This window comes from Haliotis asinina, chromosome 9 (genome assembly GCF_037392515.1).
Source record: "Haliotis asinina isolate JCU_RB_2024 chromosome 9, JCU_Hal_asi_v2, whole genome shotgun sequence".
Classification (NCBI taxonomy): Eukaryota; Metazoa; Mollusca; class Gastropoda; order Lepetellida; family Haliotidae; genus Haliotis; species Haliotis asinina.
The window spans coordinates 3,581,342-3,600,559 of record NC_090288.1 but is presented as its reverse complement, the minus strand read 5'-3'; the positions used below and the strand labels follow the sequence as shown (position 1 = coordinate 3,600,559).

Here is a 19,218-nt window from a genome sequence, read left to right as displayed (position 1 = left end):
TCTGTGACGGGCCAAAGTACAAAAATGCATACTCCATTTGCTTTGAAAACTTTCTTGATCAGCTTAGATTCTACAAAATATGACAGCAACAAGACGATAGTAAATTGAAATGATCATATTATTATGTCCATCGTTTATTTCGATCCTTACAAGGCAGAGATTACTCGACCTACATATTACTCGACCTACATATTACTCGACCTTCAGATTACTCGACCTACAAATTACTCGACCTGCAGATTACTCGACCTCGCAGTCCCCAAATCACATTATGAATGAAATGGGCACTCTGCTCGCTCATATATTTGCTCACTCTATCAACCACTGGTTTGTGTGTCTCTCAGCCCCTGCTATGCTAAATCCCTAAATGAAGCAAGCTGACTTAGGTACCCTCAGGTTCGGTATCTCCCATTTCACTGGTTACTTTTCAATTTAAATGGACTTGTTTGCTACTATCAATTTTTTTTACTTTCAGAAACGAAACGTTAGTCTAATAACAAAACTATGTTGGGATAATCTGTTAACCTTATTTTATGCAGCATTGTTTAACTCAGTTCATAAAACGCATAGCATTATATGTTAATTACTGAATATTGATTATAACGTCGCATTAATATTCCCTTTCACCTGGACAATCACATTTATGTACTAAAATAACAACATCGTGATTTTTTTTCTATGTCATAACAAAAAGTCGTATGGCGAAGACCCTGGGGGCGATAACTCTATTCTAATAGAGGGCGCTCTGTCACCGGCAAGTCGCATACTTCCGGTTTGTTCAGTGGACTATGGTGGGTGTATTCGTCTAATTTTCTATAATCTTATTTGACATTCAGACTCGACAGCTATGTTTTGTAACTCAGTTTGACACCACATTATAGTTATTGAAGTGTCACTTTTTAGATAATATTGTTAATTATTACTTTTTTGCCTTTCTGATAGAAGTAAAGATTGTCCGAAATCCGGAAGTGCAACTGGAAAGGAGCTAACTGAGAAACTCTGACTCATGAAGTCTGCACTTGTAGAGAATTAAGAGCTTATGTTTTTGTTATTTTGTGCATTAATGCTGTTAAGGTATTGTTGATCGGACACATCTTTACGTAATGTTTGCGTCGTTTCTAATGACGGTATTTGAGGTCGATCCTAGTTAACTAGGCCAGAAATGACTCGTCCTTTCACTGTTAGTGTTGGAGAAATGGACAATTTCACTTCCTTCCTCGTTGTAGCTATTCAGTTACAAGATGCAGCCCGGGGCTGGTGCTGTCATTACTGACAGATTTTATGTCTATGCCCCCACAGTTTCTGTTCTGAATCACTGGTTAGCTGTTAATGTAAAACCAATACTTTACTTAAGAGAAATATTTAAAACCACCAAGTGAAAATTGTATTAAGGAAGGAGTTTGAACAACAGCCTTGGAAACCCAACACCTTGATAGGAAATAATATATGAATCTATGATTAAATGTTGATATTTTGTGTCATATTTTGAAAGACTGTTGTCATTTTGAAAATTTGTCATTTGTTAGAATAGAAACTCTACAGGCAAAAATATTTGTTTTGAAAAATCTATAAGCCATGATATAATGCACAAAACAAGCCTCACTGATGAGAATATAACATACATATATCTCTCTGTGGGTATCTTAGTGGCCAGTTTATGGAGTTAATTGTATCATGATGTGTTATCACATGTTAAAAACATAACATGAATTGTCTATCCATGTCTTCTACATATTAGTCATGTATCTATGATCAAATTCATGTTTACAACTATCTTTGAGCTTATTTGTTTTGCTGAGTTTTAGAGACCTCTGCTGAAAGGGGACTTTTGTTTTACATCCCTTAGCAGAAAAGTAGTTTGGTTTTCAAAAGATATGTAGGACTTTAGAATGTTAAATGTGATTGCCAGATTACTTTTGTTGAACCATGGTGTGGTTCTTGATTCTGGTTAAAAATGTATAAGAAAATAGCAAAAATCCTCAGTACTTCTAAACCAGTTCCACAAAAAGTCAAAAGACATTAGCTTACTGAACATGTTGAAAAAAACCTGTTTAGAATAAATTCACATGAGGTTTTGGTCTTTTTTTACTAAGTTACTGAGCAAATGTGAATTATAATGAATTTTAAAGTAAAAAATGAAACTTATTCTCTATGATGTTTCGGGTAACTGTAGTAACCTAGTGATGACAGTGCTCATTCAGGAGTTCAGTAATGTCCGAACATATTGAAAGTCATTTAAAGATATCCGAGCTGCTTACTTCCTTCCTCTCTTGCTACAGAATGCTGAAGATGTGATGATACAGCAATACAGTTTTGTATTATACATGTAATACAAGGCTGTGAATTAATAGCAAAATGTTGGAGAACCAGTTTATGTGGATTCACTAGTAATTCCTGGTTGGCTATAAACATCAAATGCACACTGCTGAGGGAAGTGACCAAGAACATGTATATGTTTTTCCACTACAATATCCCATCTTCACTATTTGAAATTTGAGACGTATGATTCATCTGTTATGGGGAAGGAATATGAATGTGACGAAATTCTGAAGTGAAAATACTATATTTGGATATGAGTTGTATTGCAACAATATTATCATGATGTGTATTGTAGCTAGATCTCATTGTATCATTTCATTTCTTCAGAATACACACAACAAATAGGGATTTTTGTGGGATTGTTTTTTATAAACTCTTGATTAACTCAGTTATAGACTTATGCATGAACATTAAGCTGAGGCTGATGATATGTGTCTCTCTTCACTTCATTTTGAAAAAACTATACCCATAAAGATCAGTGTTACACTTGGTCTACAGCACTCCATGCTTGTCATAAGAGACGACTAACAGAACCGAGTGGTTAGGCTCGGTGACTTTGTTGATCCATGTCATTGTATCCAAATTGATTGATGCTGTTGATCACAGGATTGTCTTTTCCAGAGTGATTATTGACAGACAGCTGCCATATAACTGGAATAATTGGAATGTGGTGTCATTACAATCAATCAATCTATTAATCAGTCAATCAAAGGAATAGCATGCACTGCTGGACAGCTACATACCTTGACATGCTGGAGATTTTAGCTTGAAGAAAATCAACCATTCATCATGTGGATGCCCTAACATTGATTGTTTGTCATACCAACATAGAAATGTTGGATATTTCATGTGTATTACAATCTACATTTCTTATGTATCTAATGTTAAAGGCCAGGAGACTGTTCAGCATGTTACCAATCTCAGACTGTAAATGACCTATGTTCATTATTTGTATGTGTGCAAGGAAGGATATTTTGTGTTGAGTAAAACAGATACAGAGTTTGTAACTTCTATTTGGATAATGACATTGACGTCTGTTCTTTCAGGCAGCGACATTGAAGCCATATCTTACAGCGGTTAAGCACACGCTTACCGCTGCCATGTGCCTGCAGAACTTTGATTCACAAATAGTGGAACGACATAATAAACCTGAGGTTGAAGTAAAGTAAGTGCAGTTAGATACTTAACTTTGTTCTTGGGCCCTGTTCCACTCAGCAATCTTAGTATTATCATGACTATAACTCCTGTTCTTGTGATAGTGATAGTGCCAAGGAGACTTTGTGCAGTGGGACCAGTTTGAAATGTCTGATGTAATAAATTCTGTTCCCTTTTTGATGCAGGGAAGGGTTGGAAAAAAATGGTAAAGGGGTTATTTCTGGTTAACTGTTTAAAATGTAACTGTTAAGTCTGTTAGAAAACTGATGACATTATGTGATTGATTGTTTATTATGCATGCGATATGTGGAATATTGTTCAAAGATTTGGTGGAATGGTGGGGTAGCCTAGTTGTTAAAATGTCTGGTCATCACACTGAATAACCAGGTTTGATTTACCCCATGGGAACAATGTGTGAAGCCCATTTCTGGTGTTCCCCGCCATGGTATTGCTGGAATATTGCTAAAAGCAGTATAAAGTCTCTCTCTCTCTCTCTCTCTCTCTCTCTCTCTCTCTCTCTCTCTCTCTCTCTCTCTCTCTCTCTCTCTCTCTCTCTCTCTCTCTCTCTCTCTCTCTCTCTCTCTCTCTCTCTCTCTCTCTCTCTCTCTCTCTCTCTCTCTCTCTCACTCACTCACTCATAGTAGTTATAGCTGTAACTAGTGCTGGACTGGTTGATCGAATTGTCAGTCAATCATTTGATCCTGCTTGGAACTGTGATTATTGATGTTTTTGGGCAACTGATCCTTATTCATAACAAGTGAAGCATCAAACTGAAAAGTATGTCTCTTATTGTTACATGTGTTATATCAAGACATAGGAAACTGGTGCAGTTTCCTCATAAGACTGATGTGTAAACAATAAACTGTTGCACGTCTCAACAGGAAGTACACACAATCATCTCAAGGTATAAAATCCCATTTCACAATGCCCAGGATAAGTCAATTTTCATTTCGGGCAATAAAAGAATGGTGTCTTTCATGTCCGTGGGCTACTAGATAATTTCGCTTATGGTTTCAAACTACAAATAAACTTGGATTGCATTTCATATCTGCTCAAAATGTAGCTATTAAATTTCACAATGGTAATAAAGTAGAGTTGTCCTTCTTTGTTCTTTTATCACTTCTCAATAAACAGTTAAGTAAATACGAATGCCCTGTGGCAAGTGACTTCTAGAAAATTTTGAAACCCTGCCTCCTGATTGTGGTAACTAGTGCCTGGCTATGGCTGTGTCAGTACAAGTTTTTGTGATAGGGTTTACATTTGATCATCCATTGATTATTGAGCTCTAGTTATTGATCTGCATATTATTAGTGTTAAGCAGCATTAGCTATCACAGAGGTACACTATTCTGTGTCTGTAGAAGGTAGCATCAGCTAACCTTTTCAACTGACCAATCAGAACACAGGTTACCAAATCATGAAAGTTGACATTCACACCTACCTTTTGAACTTTTGCCCTGAAAAAATTTGTACCTGAACAGTTCTGAATGCTATTTTCCATACAATCACTTCTGAGTGATGCACAAGGAGCACCCATCAACAGTGAATAAGTAGTCACTGAAAATAGCGTTTTTATCGATATTCAAGGATATCAGCTTGCAGAAATATTAACTGATGGTAAGCATGTCATCAGAATGCACTAAGTGTATATTCTGAGGGCCAAATATCAGTTTTATGCAGATTTCTGTTTGTTGAGAGATCAGTGTCATTCACCGGGGAATTTTGTAAATCCCTCCTAACCATAAACAGTATCTGTTGTCTGATTGGTTGCTCAGAGTTTAGCGCAGGTGACCCTTTACTAGGGTTTGTTAGAGTCATTATAAACAGTGTAACAAATAATACTAGTCTCAGTTTACTTTGACTGGTATCTGTGAAATTTTGAACTGAACCAAATTTTGATTTTCTTTTTCCAGAAGCAGTAAAGAGTTGCTCTTAGTACCTGTAGTTATTAGCAGGAATGAAAGGGAACGAGTTTTAATAGAGGGGTCCATTAACTCACTACGAGTTAGTATAGCAGTGAAACAGGTGAGTCTGTCTCATTCAGATGAATTAACCTATAATCATGGCAGCTATTCATAAAATGTTTTAATTAAATTTCCATATAAAGATCTTTGACAAAGTTTATGCTAAATTGATCATGTTTTTGTAGTGAATGGATTTTTTTTGTTGGTAATGTACATGAATTTATTAATTTTTAACATGATTTAAATTTGTTTCTTTTGTATTGTAGGCTGATGAAATTGAGAAAATCTTGTGTCACAAGTTCATGAGGTTTATGATGATGAGAGCAGAAAACTTTATTATCCTCAGGAGAAAACCAGTAGAAGTAAGTGAAGACTGACGAACAAAGGGTGTCGTTTTACCTTTGTCTGGATGTGTAAGGTTCGGTTAACATGTTGGCGAAACCTCACATTGTTGCTGGGAGGGAATTAGAAAATGGTCACTTTGTTCATTTGTCGTGCCACGACCAAGGTTTGATTTCAAACATAGTGTTAGAGTCTAATTTTAGACTGTGTGCACATACAAAATATTATACTTGTAACTTTGTAAAGGTTTCTGTGCATGTGTGTGTGAGAGAGCGAGAGAGAGTCTACATATGGTTAGTATGTATATAAATTAGTTGAGACGTAAGAATCTGCCAACCCCTGATGCCAGCAGATGTCCAAGGCTAGTTCCCCATAACTGGTGACAGCTGTGATAGAGCCACAGGAACTAAGACTTTTAGACTTATTGCCTTTTGTGGGGTCCTATGGGTTCTGACCTGATCGGCAACAATAAGTGTTCGACAGAGAATTTAAGATAGACATGTGAAACAAAAAAGTGTGAGACAGAGGGCTTTAAGATTAAGAGGAGTAAGACATGTTTTTAAGTTTCTGAGAGAACATTAAATAATTGTGTGTTGTGGGCTCAGTGGAAATACAGTTTTTTAGCCTATCCAGCCACTGTCCAGACACTGTCCAGACACTGTTCATCCAATGTCCAGCCAGGACTGTTAGTTACTTATTTCATTGTCTGGATTTTAGAAGTGTCATTAGAAAGTTTGGAACTTGTGAGTAAAGGACATTTAGAACCACTGGATCAAGATAAAACTTTTACATCTTCTACCCCCAGCAGTGAGATAATTTAAGAACTCACACATAGGTACTGAGTGCAACGCCCATTTTTCACATCCATGATATTAAACTGTATCATGTATATATTAGTATATTATATGTACAGTGTTCCCAGAAATTATTGAGAAAATCTTTGTTTTTTTTCTAATGATGCTAAGATTGGAAAAAAGGGCTTTCACTATGCACTAAGCATACTAAATAAGGGAGACAATTCTTGAAGGCTTAGAAGGCAGCTCATTATGTCAAGAGTTATCTCCCTTGTCTGAGCAGACGGCTTCCTGTGTTGACATGGCAGAATTTACAGCAAGAGAGAAAAGAAAGCTCATTCTAGATGATTTTGAAAGGGGTGAGGCTGATGCTAAAGTGTTAGCTTGTAGACATGGTATTCCTCTGTCTACAGTATACAGAACTTTGAAGAATATTCAAACAGGAACCGGGATAGAGCACAAAGCAGGGGCAGGTCGGCCTAGGAAATTCAGTGTTGTGGATCGCCGAAGACTTGGTCAGATTGTGAGTAGGGGCAAATTGAAAAGTGTTGAGAACATCAGAAATGAAATGATTAGCAGAGGAAGTCCTCAGGTATGCAATGAAACAGTTAGGCAGGAATTACAGAGACTTAATTGGGTGAAAAAACGTGGAATTCCCTCGCCGTTGATGAAAGATGCACAAAAGAAAAAACGTTTAAACTGGTGTCGGGCTCATGAAAATCAAGATTGGGATAATGTTTTCTTTTCGGATGAAAGTTCTGTTTGGCTTTTCCCTAATTGTGTGAAAATTTGGACCAGATACTGTCAAACCTATCTACCAGCGACCAAAACATAGCCCGAAGTTTCACATGTGGGATGGCATATCGGCTCGCGGAGTGACGCCATTGTGTGTTTTCACGGGAAACTTGACAAAAGAAAGATACATTGACATTCTAAATGGTCACCTTCTTCCGACAGCACAAACATTGTATGAAGATGTTTGGATTTTCCAGCATGATAATGACCCAAAACACACTGCGCGCTACACAAAACAGTGGTTGTCGGGCGAAAATGTTAAAGTTTTAGACTGGCCCAGTTACAGCCCAGACCTAAACCCAATTGAGAATGTGTGGGGAGTCATGAAGGACAGAATAAACCAAAAGGGACTGAGAAATATTGAAGATATGAAGGCCGAGGTGGTCCAATATTGGGATACCCTGTCACACGATTACCTACAAACTTTGATGGGTAGTGTGCCTAGGCGTATTCAGGCATGCATTGCTGAGCAAGGAGGTCTAACAAAGTACTAAAACAAGACTGAGACTGTAAAAGGATGATGTTTTAACATGTTTATGTAAGTAAAACGCCAGAAGTTAATAAACGTAATGAGTTACATGACGCAACATGATTCTCAATAATTTCTGGGAATACTATATATATTAGTACAGCTTTGGTACACACAAATGTTGAAGTTTGGTCCCTGGGGTGCATGTCTTGGCTTTCTTCCAGATCGGGGACACATTGATGCCACTGAGCTTATTGACAAAATAGTGGTTTTCCAATCAATTGAAATAATCGAAGATTGGTTGCAGTGACCAAACAAGCAAGCAGTTGATCACATTTCTTCATTATCAAACATTAACGGTTTGGGAATTGGTGTTCTAGTGCTTGAAACACTTGACAATGGAAGTTGAAGATGTCAGGACCTGAAAACTTCTTAAATTCTTAGAAAGCTCACTTCACTTACTGAAAAGTCATGACTTAATCATGTTAATATTTTGTTAAGGACTTTGGAAGTTTTTGTGTATGAAATATTAGTCTTCCCTTTAAAGTAGACATTTAGTAATTTTAAGCTTGAGTTTATGGATAAAAACCACAGAGAATCACATGTGTTTTTCTCATTATGTTTAACTGCAATCACAACCTGAACAGGAAAATCTGAAAAATAATCCCAACCAATTTTTTCTGATGACTGCTCGTTGGTATTCAACCAAGCATCTATTGTGAGATTTCAACCAATTCCCAACATTCGTTCAAGGTAGTGTCAGTCCAAACCCATTTAAGTCTTGCATGGAACTGCAACTCTCATCCACTAGAGCCAGTAGAGGACGTCTATGTCATGACAACTGAAATAGTGTTCACAAGTGAGTTACTTAACTTGTATTGCCACAAATATTCACATGTGAATGGAATTTGATGTAATGTCAAAATATCAACTGACTTCAGTTCTAGTGTACCCAAGTTGTCATGTCTCTTTGCTGTGACAGGATCTAAATGACAATCCTTGGCTTGTCGGATTCTAACACCTTGGGTCTTCTAATCAGTTGCACCTAAAACCCCACCCCCTACCCCAACAATATTTGTTTAAATAAACAATTGCACATTATGTTGTTAGTTTGTACTTTGCTTTACTTACATGTAAAAGGAAAAATATTCTTACCTACTTACCCAAGAGCTGTAATGGGAAACACAACTTTTTTCTTTTTTATTAGTCTAAGCAACTAAGTGGTAAATGCATACAATCAGTCTCAAGTTGGGATTTCCTCTGACTTTATGGTGCTACTTTCTGAAAGACTCATTCTCAAAACTATTGTTTCAGGGCTACGACATCAGCTTCCTCATCACCAACTTCCATGCAGAGCAGATGTACAAACACAAGTTGGTGGACTTCATCATTCATTTCATGGAGGAAATAGACAAAGAAATTAATGAAATGAAGCTAGCTGTCAACTCAAGGGCACGACTAAGTGCAGAAGAATTCTTGAAACGGTTTTAGGCGTCACAACTCCACAGCGTGCTGGTAAAATGTCCATGTATGTCCTGTGTAATCTATGTGGTACTGTTAATATTGCCATTGTCATCACCTATGAATACTCCATCACCTATTACAATGCATCTCCACATCTCCAATACATTCCAATAGGACTCCACTATACCCTGGATGTGTCTTCGGCTCGATGAATTTATTACCTCCCTTGGCTGGCTTATTTGTCAATCAGGTGTCTATGCTTGGAAGATGAGTGTAGCAATTACAACTCACTTTTGTACTTTAATTTATCTAACTGATTAAACTTGGCTGCATAAACCATGCTGTAATCATTTTGTTTCCGGAGCATAACTCAGAAACCGTTCAATATTTATAGACCAAACTTGATAGATATAGTATAATGCCTTTCGCTATTTACAGATTTTTGGCATTTATATTTTTTTTGTTTTTCCATGGAACATTTTGGTGTTAGTCTTATGGTGGGGTGGGCTTCGTTTCCGGGGCAGAACTCAAAAACCGTTCAATATTTTTCCGCAAAACTTGGTAGATACATGAATCAGAACCTAAAGTGGTGCCTTTTGCTATGTACAGTTTTTTGTGATTTATTATTTTTTCGGTTTCCATGGAAAAGTTTCTGACTTAGTCTCAAAAGTGAGAGGTGTGTTTCGTTTCTGGAGCAGAACTCAAAAACTTCTTAATATCTGTCAGTGTAACAGGTAGATATGTGAGGCAGACGCCAAAGTGGTGCCTTTTGCTATGTACATGTTTTTGTGATTTATTATTTTCTCCCTTTCTATGGAAACATTTCGGACTTAGTCTCAAATTTGAGAGATGGGCTTCGTTTCCGGAGCAGAACTCAAAAACCGTTCAATATGTTTCTGCAAAACTTGGTACATATATCAATTCGGAAGCTAAAGTGGTGCCTTTTGCTACTTACAGGTTTTTGTGATTTATTATTTTCTCGGTTTCCATGGAAACGTTTCAGACTTACTTTCAAACGTGAAAGATGTGTTCTGCTTCCGGAGCAGAACTCAAAAACTTCTTAATATCTGTCAGTGTTATTTGGTAGATATGTGTTGCAGACCCCAAAGTGGTGCCTTTTGCTATTCACAGTTTTTATGATGTATTGTTTTCTTGGTTCCATGAATATGTGGCTGACTTGGTTTCCGGAGCACAACTCGAAAACCATTTCATATCTTTCAAAAGATATTGGCAGATATATGAGACAGATTTTGAAATGGTGACTTTTCTATTACAGATATATGGCATTTATATTTTTCATGAATTCCATGGAAACAATTCAGACTTGGTCTAAAAACACAATAAGTAACTGTCAGATGACTTGTCCTTTCAAATATGTGGGGGCCGGGGCGATGTCATCTTCTGATGACTCTTGTTTATATTGGTCCCTCAATCATTTTTCATTCAATTCTTCATACAAGTAGAAACATCAGATTTCATTTAAGTCTCAGAGTAAGCTTTAATCATGAAATCCATTGTCAACTTAGCAAGGTCTACTAAAAACGATTGATGTGTTATAATTACCCTGATGTCAATTGATCAGGTCTCACCTTATTTCATCACTTGAAACTGCTAGAAATGGGAGTCAAAATATGTTCTGTTTGTATGGAAATAATTTAAATAGATATTCAAATATGGGATCGAAATAGTGGTAATAGTTATTGAAAATCGAAACTAAGGTGCCAGATTCGATATTTGATGAACAGAACTGAATCATTGCAGCCCTACTAAGAAGCAGGCCCATTGCCCACCAGCTCTCAGTTAGGTGAATCATTTAGAAAATATTGTGGGTTGTGTCAGTTTGTATTTACTCACAGTTTTTTATAACTTTCAAGCAGGTCAGACATATATATAAGACCTACTTAGCTTGGAGTTTTGCTTGCGTTTCAATTCAGACTTGGTCTAAAAACACAATAAGTAACTGTCAGATGACTTGTCCTTTCAAATATGTGGGGGCCGGGGCGATGTCATCTTCTTATGACTCTTGTTTATATTGGTCCCTCAATCATTTTTCACACATATTGTGGGTTGTGTCAGTTTGTATTTACTCACAGTTTTTTATGACTTTCAAGCAGGTCAGACATATATATAAGACCTACTTAGCTTGGAGTTTTGCTTGCGTTTCATATTTTTCATTCATTGATGTCCTGACGCAACCACTTCCACCTGGAACATTTTAAATGTTTTTATGCAAATGACATAGGGGTAGGGGCTAGAATGAACACTGTAGGATAGATGCAAAACTACTGATCTGTACATTCATACTCATCCTCGTCTCTTTTCAGATTCTGAACATGCAATGGATGATAAAGGGAACTTCTGGTCCCAATTTCAAATGGAGGAACATGCAAGTAGCCTACGGCCAGCGCAGTCTTTGCAACACGTCTTCTTGGACGGTTGCAAGTGTTGTAAATATGTATGCATTGTAACGGCTATGTTTGAATACAGAGAATCGGTGGGACAGAGATGTATTCTGAACAACGTGCCTGGGAAATGCCATAAACCCGCTTAATCATACTCTGAGAGTAAAGAAGGGAGTAAGGCGTAGGACTTATGATACAATATAAACTAAAGGTATTTGTTAGAGTTTAATATTGACTGTTATAGGAGAATTATACTACTGCAAACCTTGACTTATCTGATGAGGTTCTTGATTCATAAATAGCTATGTGATGGAAGTCAAAAGGACATGTTTGTTATGTTCAACATTTGTATAGCACATTCGACATACTAAGAGCCTTGGGGACATAAGAAGTTTCCAAGTGAGTTTGTTATGATGGATGTTTGTATTTCACATTCTACACATTAAGATCCGTGGCCATATAAGAGGTTTCCAAGTGTGATCGCTTATCAAAGACCCATTCCATTTAGTTTAAATAGGTTTATTATCTGAATAATTTATTATTAGCAGAAAATAAAATGCCTAGGAATTGTGTCTTTTGGAATTGTTTTTGTTTTTTTTCTTCGACACATGGAAAGTACTTCTTGATGCTTTAGGCTAGGATGTCAATGGTTCTGAATGTTTTTGTCATACTGGATTTCGTTCCTTTTCGCAGTTTCAAGCACTACACCAAATATTTTCAGCAATGTTTCAGTGGGGGCAAATTGAAGAGAAAACTTATGTTCTTTTCATTTAGGTAAATTTCAAATTACTTGTTGTCCGCTTGATTGGATAAAGAGCCAGTGTTTATCCAAATCTAGATTTATTATCCTTCCTGTAGTCATATGAAGCCAGTCAGGAATAAGGCAGGAGTATTCCTCAGGAAGAAGCACTTCATGATCGGCTAAGGAACCTGCCCCCATTGCGTGGTCGTAGAGCAGAAAGTTCTCTTGTGGAATAAGGCTATCAGAGACATTTAAGCTGAGCGGTTACCAGCCACTGATAACAAACAGTGCTTTAGAACGGTCGACATTCTGGTGCTTTAATGCATTCATTATGATAAAACATTATGTTCTTTATTTCTGTCAAAACTGGCCAGTTCATGTATTTTTGTTTCCCAAAAAACCAAGCTGGGCATTTAAGGTTTGATAGAGCATGTTTTTCTTGTATTTCTGTTCGAATTTACTGACATAAGCTCGTAATTTTACTCTGTGCGAAGTGATGATCAATGAACAAGGTTCTGTGTAGAGCCCAGTATTGTCCTATAAAATACAGGGTGTTTTATGTCCATCATATTCTGATAAAAATCCTTGATCATTCACCAGATTAGCTTTGTTTTGTGTCCAGAATGGATGACATGCAGGAAATTGATGGCCAGTCATATTTTGCCATTTTTCATACGGACAAGGCAGTTTCTAAGTACACTGCTGTTGTATGTATAGTCGGGCGATGGAGTAGTGTTCTGTTCAAGTGGTCGCTGTTACGAAGAAGACTCCGGGTCAGTTCCCCACATAGGTAAATTGTGTGAAGCCAGTTTCTGGTGTTCCCTGTGATGATATTGATGGAATATTGCTGAAAGTGTCGTAAAAACTGAACTCTCTCACTCACCATTGTGTAGTCTTAAATACCACTTGGGCACTGCCAAGCATAATGGCTTCCCTCCCCTGTTATTAGATTGAAAAATAAATCTTCAGGTTAGTACTTAATTCTACTTAGGACTGAAGTTCTGCAGTGAATCTACTCTGAGTTGAATTTGAAATTTATCACAAATAGTGGGTAATGAATACAATGATTCAGATTGATGTGTTTTTCATAATATTCAGAAAACAAAATGAGACCATTCTTTAACAGTTTTGACCATTTTCAGTTAATTTATCACAATAACCTATGACCTCATTATTGTCAAATTATACATATAAGATTATCTTACCTCACACTTTAATGATGTTTTCTGATTGGCTGAGCGTTCTTCTGTTATTTTCAGTGTACCCCACTTACAAGCTAGTAACATTTGTGTGTACTCTGCTTGGAATGGCGAACTCATTTGTTACTTCTTGGTATTAATACTTTATCTCGATAAACATTGAATTATGTATGGTGTATGGAAATTACCAGTGTTTTTTGAATGCAAATCAATGTAAGGGAGGTAACTCTAAATCTGTTTTTCTTGTCATTTTCAAAGTCTAGCAATGGCTACGATCCGATACTTGTGTTTCATTTAGTTCAAAATTCACATTGAAGTGTTCGGCAAGATGGATTCGTGGTTCACTGGTCCCTCGGGGCCCATGGTTTGATGAACCCTCGGTGTTTGTGTATGTTCATACATAAACAAACATCAAGAGTACATTAACCCATGTCCCCTCTTGACCAGTGAACAACTTATATTGTTGACTGGTATCCTGCCTGGCTTCGTTTTATTCCATTTTGCATATCTCACCTCGATAGATAACACTCATACTACGGTAAAATCACTCAGTATCTAAAGATGCATGAATATTTGATTCTGGTGATCACAAGTAATGGATACAATTCACTAAATACACAAGTGAATCATAATGGCCGTAAACATATCTTATGTTCACGTGTACATGGCCTACATTTTGAATGTAGTTTTGTCAAATTCAGTCTGGAAGTCATTTTCATTTGTTGTTGAGGTCAATCTTTTGTTGCTGAAGATAAAAACGTCACTTCATTAACAAAGCCACCATGATGAATGGTCCTAGGATTTCTATCATAATATACAACAAAAAAAGGCTAAGGGTGTCCTGATTGTTTCACATTGCTGCAGTTAATCGGGTGATTCTTACCATTGTTTTAGTTGTTTAGAATGGAAATGAAACACACTAGGAAATCAAAGATTTAGTAATCATGGATTGTGGTACCAAATGCACTCTTTCCTTTATATATTTTGTTCAGATTATATTTTTCTAATATACGTAATGAATCTTGATTTTCAAATTATTACTAATATTCATATATTTATGCCACTGGTTGAAAATGCTTGATTTGTAGTTAATGTTAGATGATATGTTAGTTCTTTTCATATTGTGTGATCATTTTCTGATTGTTTGGGGGCATCGAACAGAACAGTAAGCTGTGTTATCTGCAAGCTGCATTGTGAGATTAATTTTAACATAACTCAAATTTTCATTATGAAATGAAATAAGTCTTCTGTTCCCTAAGACATGTGATTTTCCATCAAACAGTAGAGAACATTAATGTTTCCAACAAATAGTGTTTTGGTTAGATAGCAGAAATAATTTTAGATATATATGATGACTCTTATTGTTCATGAACATAACATAATGCTATATTCGAAAAAGTCTGATTTTAGGTATCATGGTGCAGAGTTGTGTCCCTTTGGGCAGACCAGAATCCTATGATTGGGTTTGAATCTTGGTTGGTCCCAGTTATGTTTAAGTGTGTCAGCACCATACTGCACTCATGGGTTTCATGAAAGTGGCAACCCTCAGAGACCTACTTCCATTCTTGCCACAAAGAAATGGCAGGCCATGATATTTCTTCAGTACTGTTCAAAGTGGTGGTGCCAACTCACACTTCTTAGACATACTTTTTCGGTCTGTAAGAGTTCTTTTGTAATTGTTATTACTTTCATTTTTTTCACATGGTTTGTAATCATATTAGACACAACAAGTAGTTTTTTGCTTATTTTGTAGACACAGCAAGTCTCTTGGCTTTCCAACACATTACTGATGTATATCTTCATGCTAAACCAATATATCTTGCATATACTGGTAATGCCACAACTTGGACTGAGTTGCCAGTGATCTAAAGTGGTGTCTCAAATACAGTGTATGATTTGTAAAATTGACTTGAATATAAAACATGTACAAAAGCTGTCACTTAAATAAATGAATCCTTATTATTAAACAACTTAAGTTTGTTTTCCTTTGGGTATTGAAACTTGTGTGTGAGTGGATTTTACATATTTATCAGGTTTGACTGCTCCTTGCCAAGAAAAGCGAATTTGAATCAAGTAATTTAGATTGGAGATAGCATTTTACCTCTGTTCACCCAGCAGAAGATGGGTACCGGTTGGAAAAAGTCAGGTGACTATAACCTTCTAGTGCTTAACAGGCAGCTTGGTAATAAGAATCAGATTCTGAGTAAGTGCCCTGAGCTATCACTTGGTGTTTGGAGACTAAGTTACAGAAAATCACATAGTACAAATATTCATGAGCAGTCACTGCTGCAGTGCCCTGTAGCTTTCAGTCCTTTGTGAATTTCTGCCCTGAGAAAACGTGTTCAGAGCTGGAATGTGTGAATTCAGTCCGTGTTTAGAGCCCTTGCACAACCTGGTCCTCCTTTCACAAAGAACTAAAGTGATCATAAGTCACTAAGAGAGCTAAGGTTAACCTAAAGGGTCACACACAACGTAAACCACAACTTCACAGATTCTGATACCTTTCAGTATGCACTTACCGAAACAAATCATCAAAAATGCCATTTCAGCATATAAAGTTGAAAAAAAAATGTGATGGAAAAAAACCTGTGAAGTAGGAGTTCAAGAGATTCTATAAATTTTCCACAGCGCTGGGGGAAAAAGTGGTTTCAACAGCTGGGCTGCGCTGTGCCCATAGCACATGCGTAGTGAGTAGGTTCGCCGAGTTTGAAAAAGTATGCATGCCCGGAGTATGAGGTCGTGAGCAGTAGTCTACTTGGTTGTGTACACAAACAAGTAAGTGATCTACTTGGTACATAAAAAAACAAACTTATTGATTGTGGTAAGCAGCCTCTGTCACAGAGAAAGCTCAATGTCTGGTTTATTGACACCTATATGTCTGCCTGCCTGTCTGCTAAAGGCAATATGCTATATACTGCTTCAGTCACTGACCACATACAATTTAAAATTAACATCTGTCAGACTATACACCATAACCAAACTAAATTGATTTATGACTCGTGCACACAAGGCATGTCCCTTTCAAATTATGTAATCAGGCAGGTGGGATACTTGTACACATGACATGTTTTTATGTCCGTGGGTTGCAAACAAACTACATTCATTTTTCTTGAATGACTGGATCTGACGGAAAGTGGTGCAAACTCTTGTCAGTTTCAAGTCCTGCTTTGTACATGGACGAATGACAGTTTCCAGCCACTCTACTGAGATGATTTTTGATTGGATCGAATGCAAGTTCAGAGAACATGTATTTACAAAACCCAACATCTCTGTATACATTCTTTATGGCTAACAACTTCTAGTGTATATGATTTTGTTAGACCATCAAGTACAATAAAAGTAGTTGTTATCCAGAAAAAATCTTACTTTCTTGTGACTCGCCATGCTTCTAAAATGCCCATCAAACAGATCATCTTTCTGTACACATAATGAACCAGCCAATCGGAAGCCGTTATTACACTTGAGTGCACACCCACCCACTATGACTGGGTTCGGTCATAGGAGGGCTTAGTTTCAAGGAAAGTAAGCCCAGGTACAAAATATTGCACTTCTCATAAACCTAGGATCTTGTAACTATTCTTGTAGCATTCATACTTCCAATACTTTAACACGGACTTATGACAGTCGTATCTCTATGAGGGCATTCTGAAACACAGCCCCAATCAGTGCCGGAACAGTATCTGACAAACCATAGGATTGCTTTCCACCTGTTCTGCATTCACCACACTGAAGCATTTTTCTACAAACTGAACAAGCAGTTCAGCTGAATTTGCTGAATGATCTGGGATGCAACATGATCTTCAGTATTTACTTAGACAGTAATTGCATGTATGCTACTAGGCTTTGAACAGGATACATGTCATCTGACTTGAGGTGAAATGGGACTAAACCTCACATGTTTTTTGTGTGTCTAGTCATCAAGATGAATAGAAGCACACAAGGATGACGCTAGGTAGCCAGAGCCTGTTGGCATCCCACATGCTTCATGTGTATATACAATCTGTTTGGGTTCAAATGAGACTGAAGAATGATCAAACAGGTTGAAATTGGGATAAGTGCGCAAAACATAAATAAGTCACATGGTCCTGAAATCTCTGTATCCAGGAAACAGGATCTGAAATGTGACGGTTTATTTTCAGTCACAGAAACAGTTGTTTAAGAAACTATTACAAACATTGTCTATTTTAACTCTTCACACAGAGGGCTGGTGAATCTACATGCAGACTTAACCCACGCAGCAGGCAGTGATAATTAATGAATCCAACATATTTTCAAGAGAAATGCATGGAGATACATTACACTACATAATCAAGGATGATTTTTACCACTAATTTCAATTAAGGACAAAATTCCATGGAAATAAATGAAAATTTAGAAGGCACTGGTGTATATATTTATTGGCCTGTTTATTAGCCAGATCACTGGAATTCATGGTTATTATGCTCAGTGGATGTAGGTTTGAAGAGCAAACATATCAGAAGAACTGATACCAACATAACATGCTTGTGAAGAAATATTTAATGCAAAATAACAAGGAAACACACACCTTTTCTGCATATATATTGTTACACATATATTTATCAACACATCCATTCTTGTGTCAAGCTTAACTTATCAGAGTAGTCAACTCTCTGCAAAAATTACAAATCTCTTCAAACATATTCAACACTGTAAATTTCAACATTTTATAAGGAAAAATCACAAAAAGTTCATGAAAAAGGATGACAGGTAACATGCTTTCAACTAGCAACTCGAGTGTTTAGATCCATACGGCCATGCCTGAGCAATAAGTAATACTTTCATGAAATATATATCAGTAAGTTTGTGAATGTCCTTCATTAGCAACGTGTCTGGATTCAATGATAGCCAATATCCGCAACGTACCATGGTACCAAGTCACCAGCTGGCAAACCGGCACAAGAAGCAATTGTATCCTGGTGGTAAGAAAGAACACCAGGAGACGTTCTTTTCTTCTGCTTGTCAACATGTGTAATTTGTTTTGAAATACCACTGATGCAAGAAACACAGGTTTGCCTTTCTGGCCTTAATAAAAAATATCAACTCATTTCACACTTTATCATTTGGTTAGATATTTCTTCTCACAAATTTGGGGCAAGACTCACAAAGCAATCACAAAATTACAACCTAATGTATTAGATGAGCCACGACCTGACAAATGACCCAATTTGCCTACGTGGGAATGCCATCCAGAACATTCCATTTGAAAAAAAGAGGGAAAAAGGTTGTCTAAATACTGAAGAATTCAATTTCCTCGTGCGAATTGTGTTTTGATTGTTATATCATACTACGTATTAAACAGAAGTGGCATGGAGTTCACGCCATGGTCTGCGTGCATTGCACATGCTTATTCCCAGGTCTATCTCATGTACCTGTAGCAACCAAGTATATTCGTCTACATTTCCTGCCCCGCCTACTTGTTACATATGTGCTTACTGCACAGGCTCATCTAATACTTGTCAAGCAGTACCATATCATTGACTATCATTGTAAAACGTTGCTTTGTGGATAGGTTCCCAGTGCCTGTAATGTTTCCATATTCTCTTACCTTTCTAA

The 19,218-nt window shown here is 37.0% G+C and overlaps 1 protein-coding gene across 1 annotated transcript; it reads left to right on the top strand.

Annotated features, from left to right (window-relative positions):
• The first annotated feature begins 745 nt into the window (after nucleotides 1–745).
• LOC137295938 (actin-related protein 2/3 complex subunit 4) lies at nucleotides 746–15,614 on the top strand. Its single transcript, XM_067827531.1, has 6 exons — nucleotides 746–791; nucleotides 3,366–3,484; nucleotides 5,387–5,498; nucleotides 5,704–5,799; nucleotides 9,152–9,365; nucleotides 11,626–15,614. The coding sequence occupies exons 1-5, from the start codon at nucleotides 789–791 to the stop codon at nucleotides 9,326–9,328; spliced, it is 507 nt and encodes a 168-aa protein (XP_067683632.1). The 5' UTR covers nucleotides 746–788; the 3' UTR covers nucleotides 9,329–9,365; nucleotides 11,626–15,614.
• Nucleotides 15,615–19,218: the final 3,604 nt, after the last annotated feature.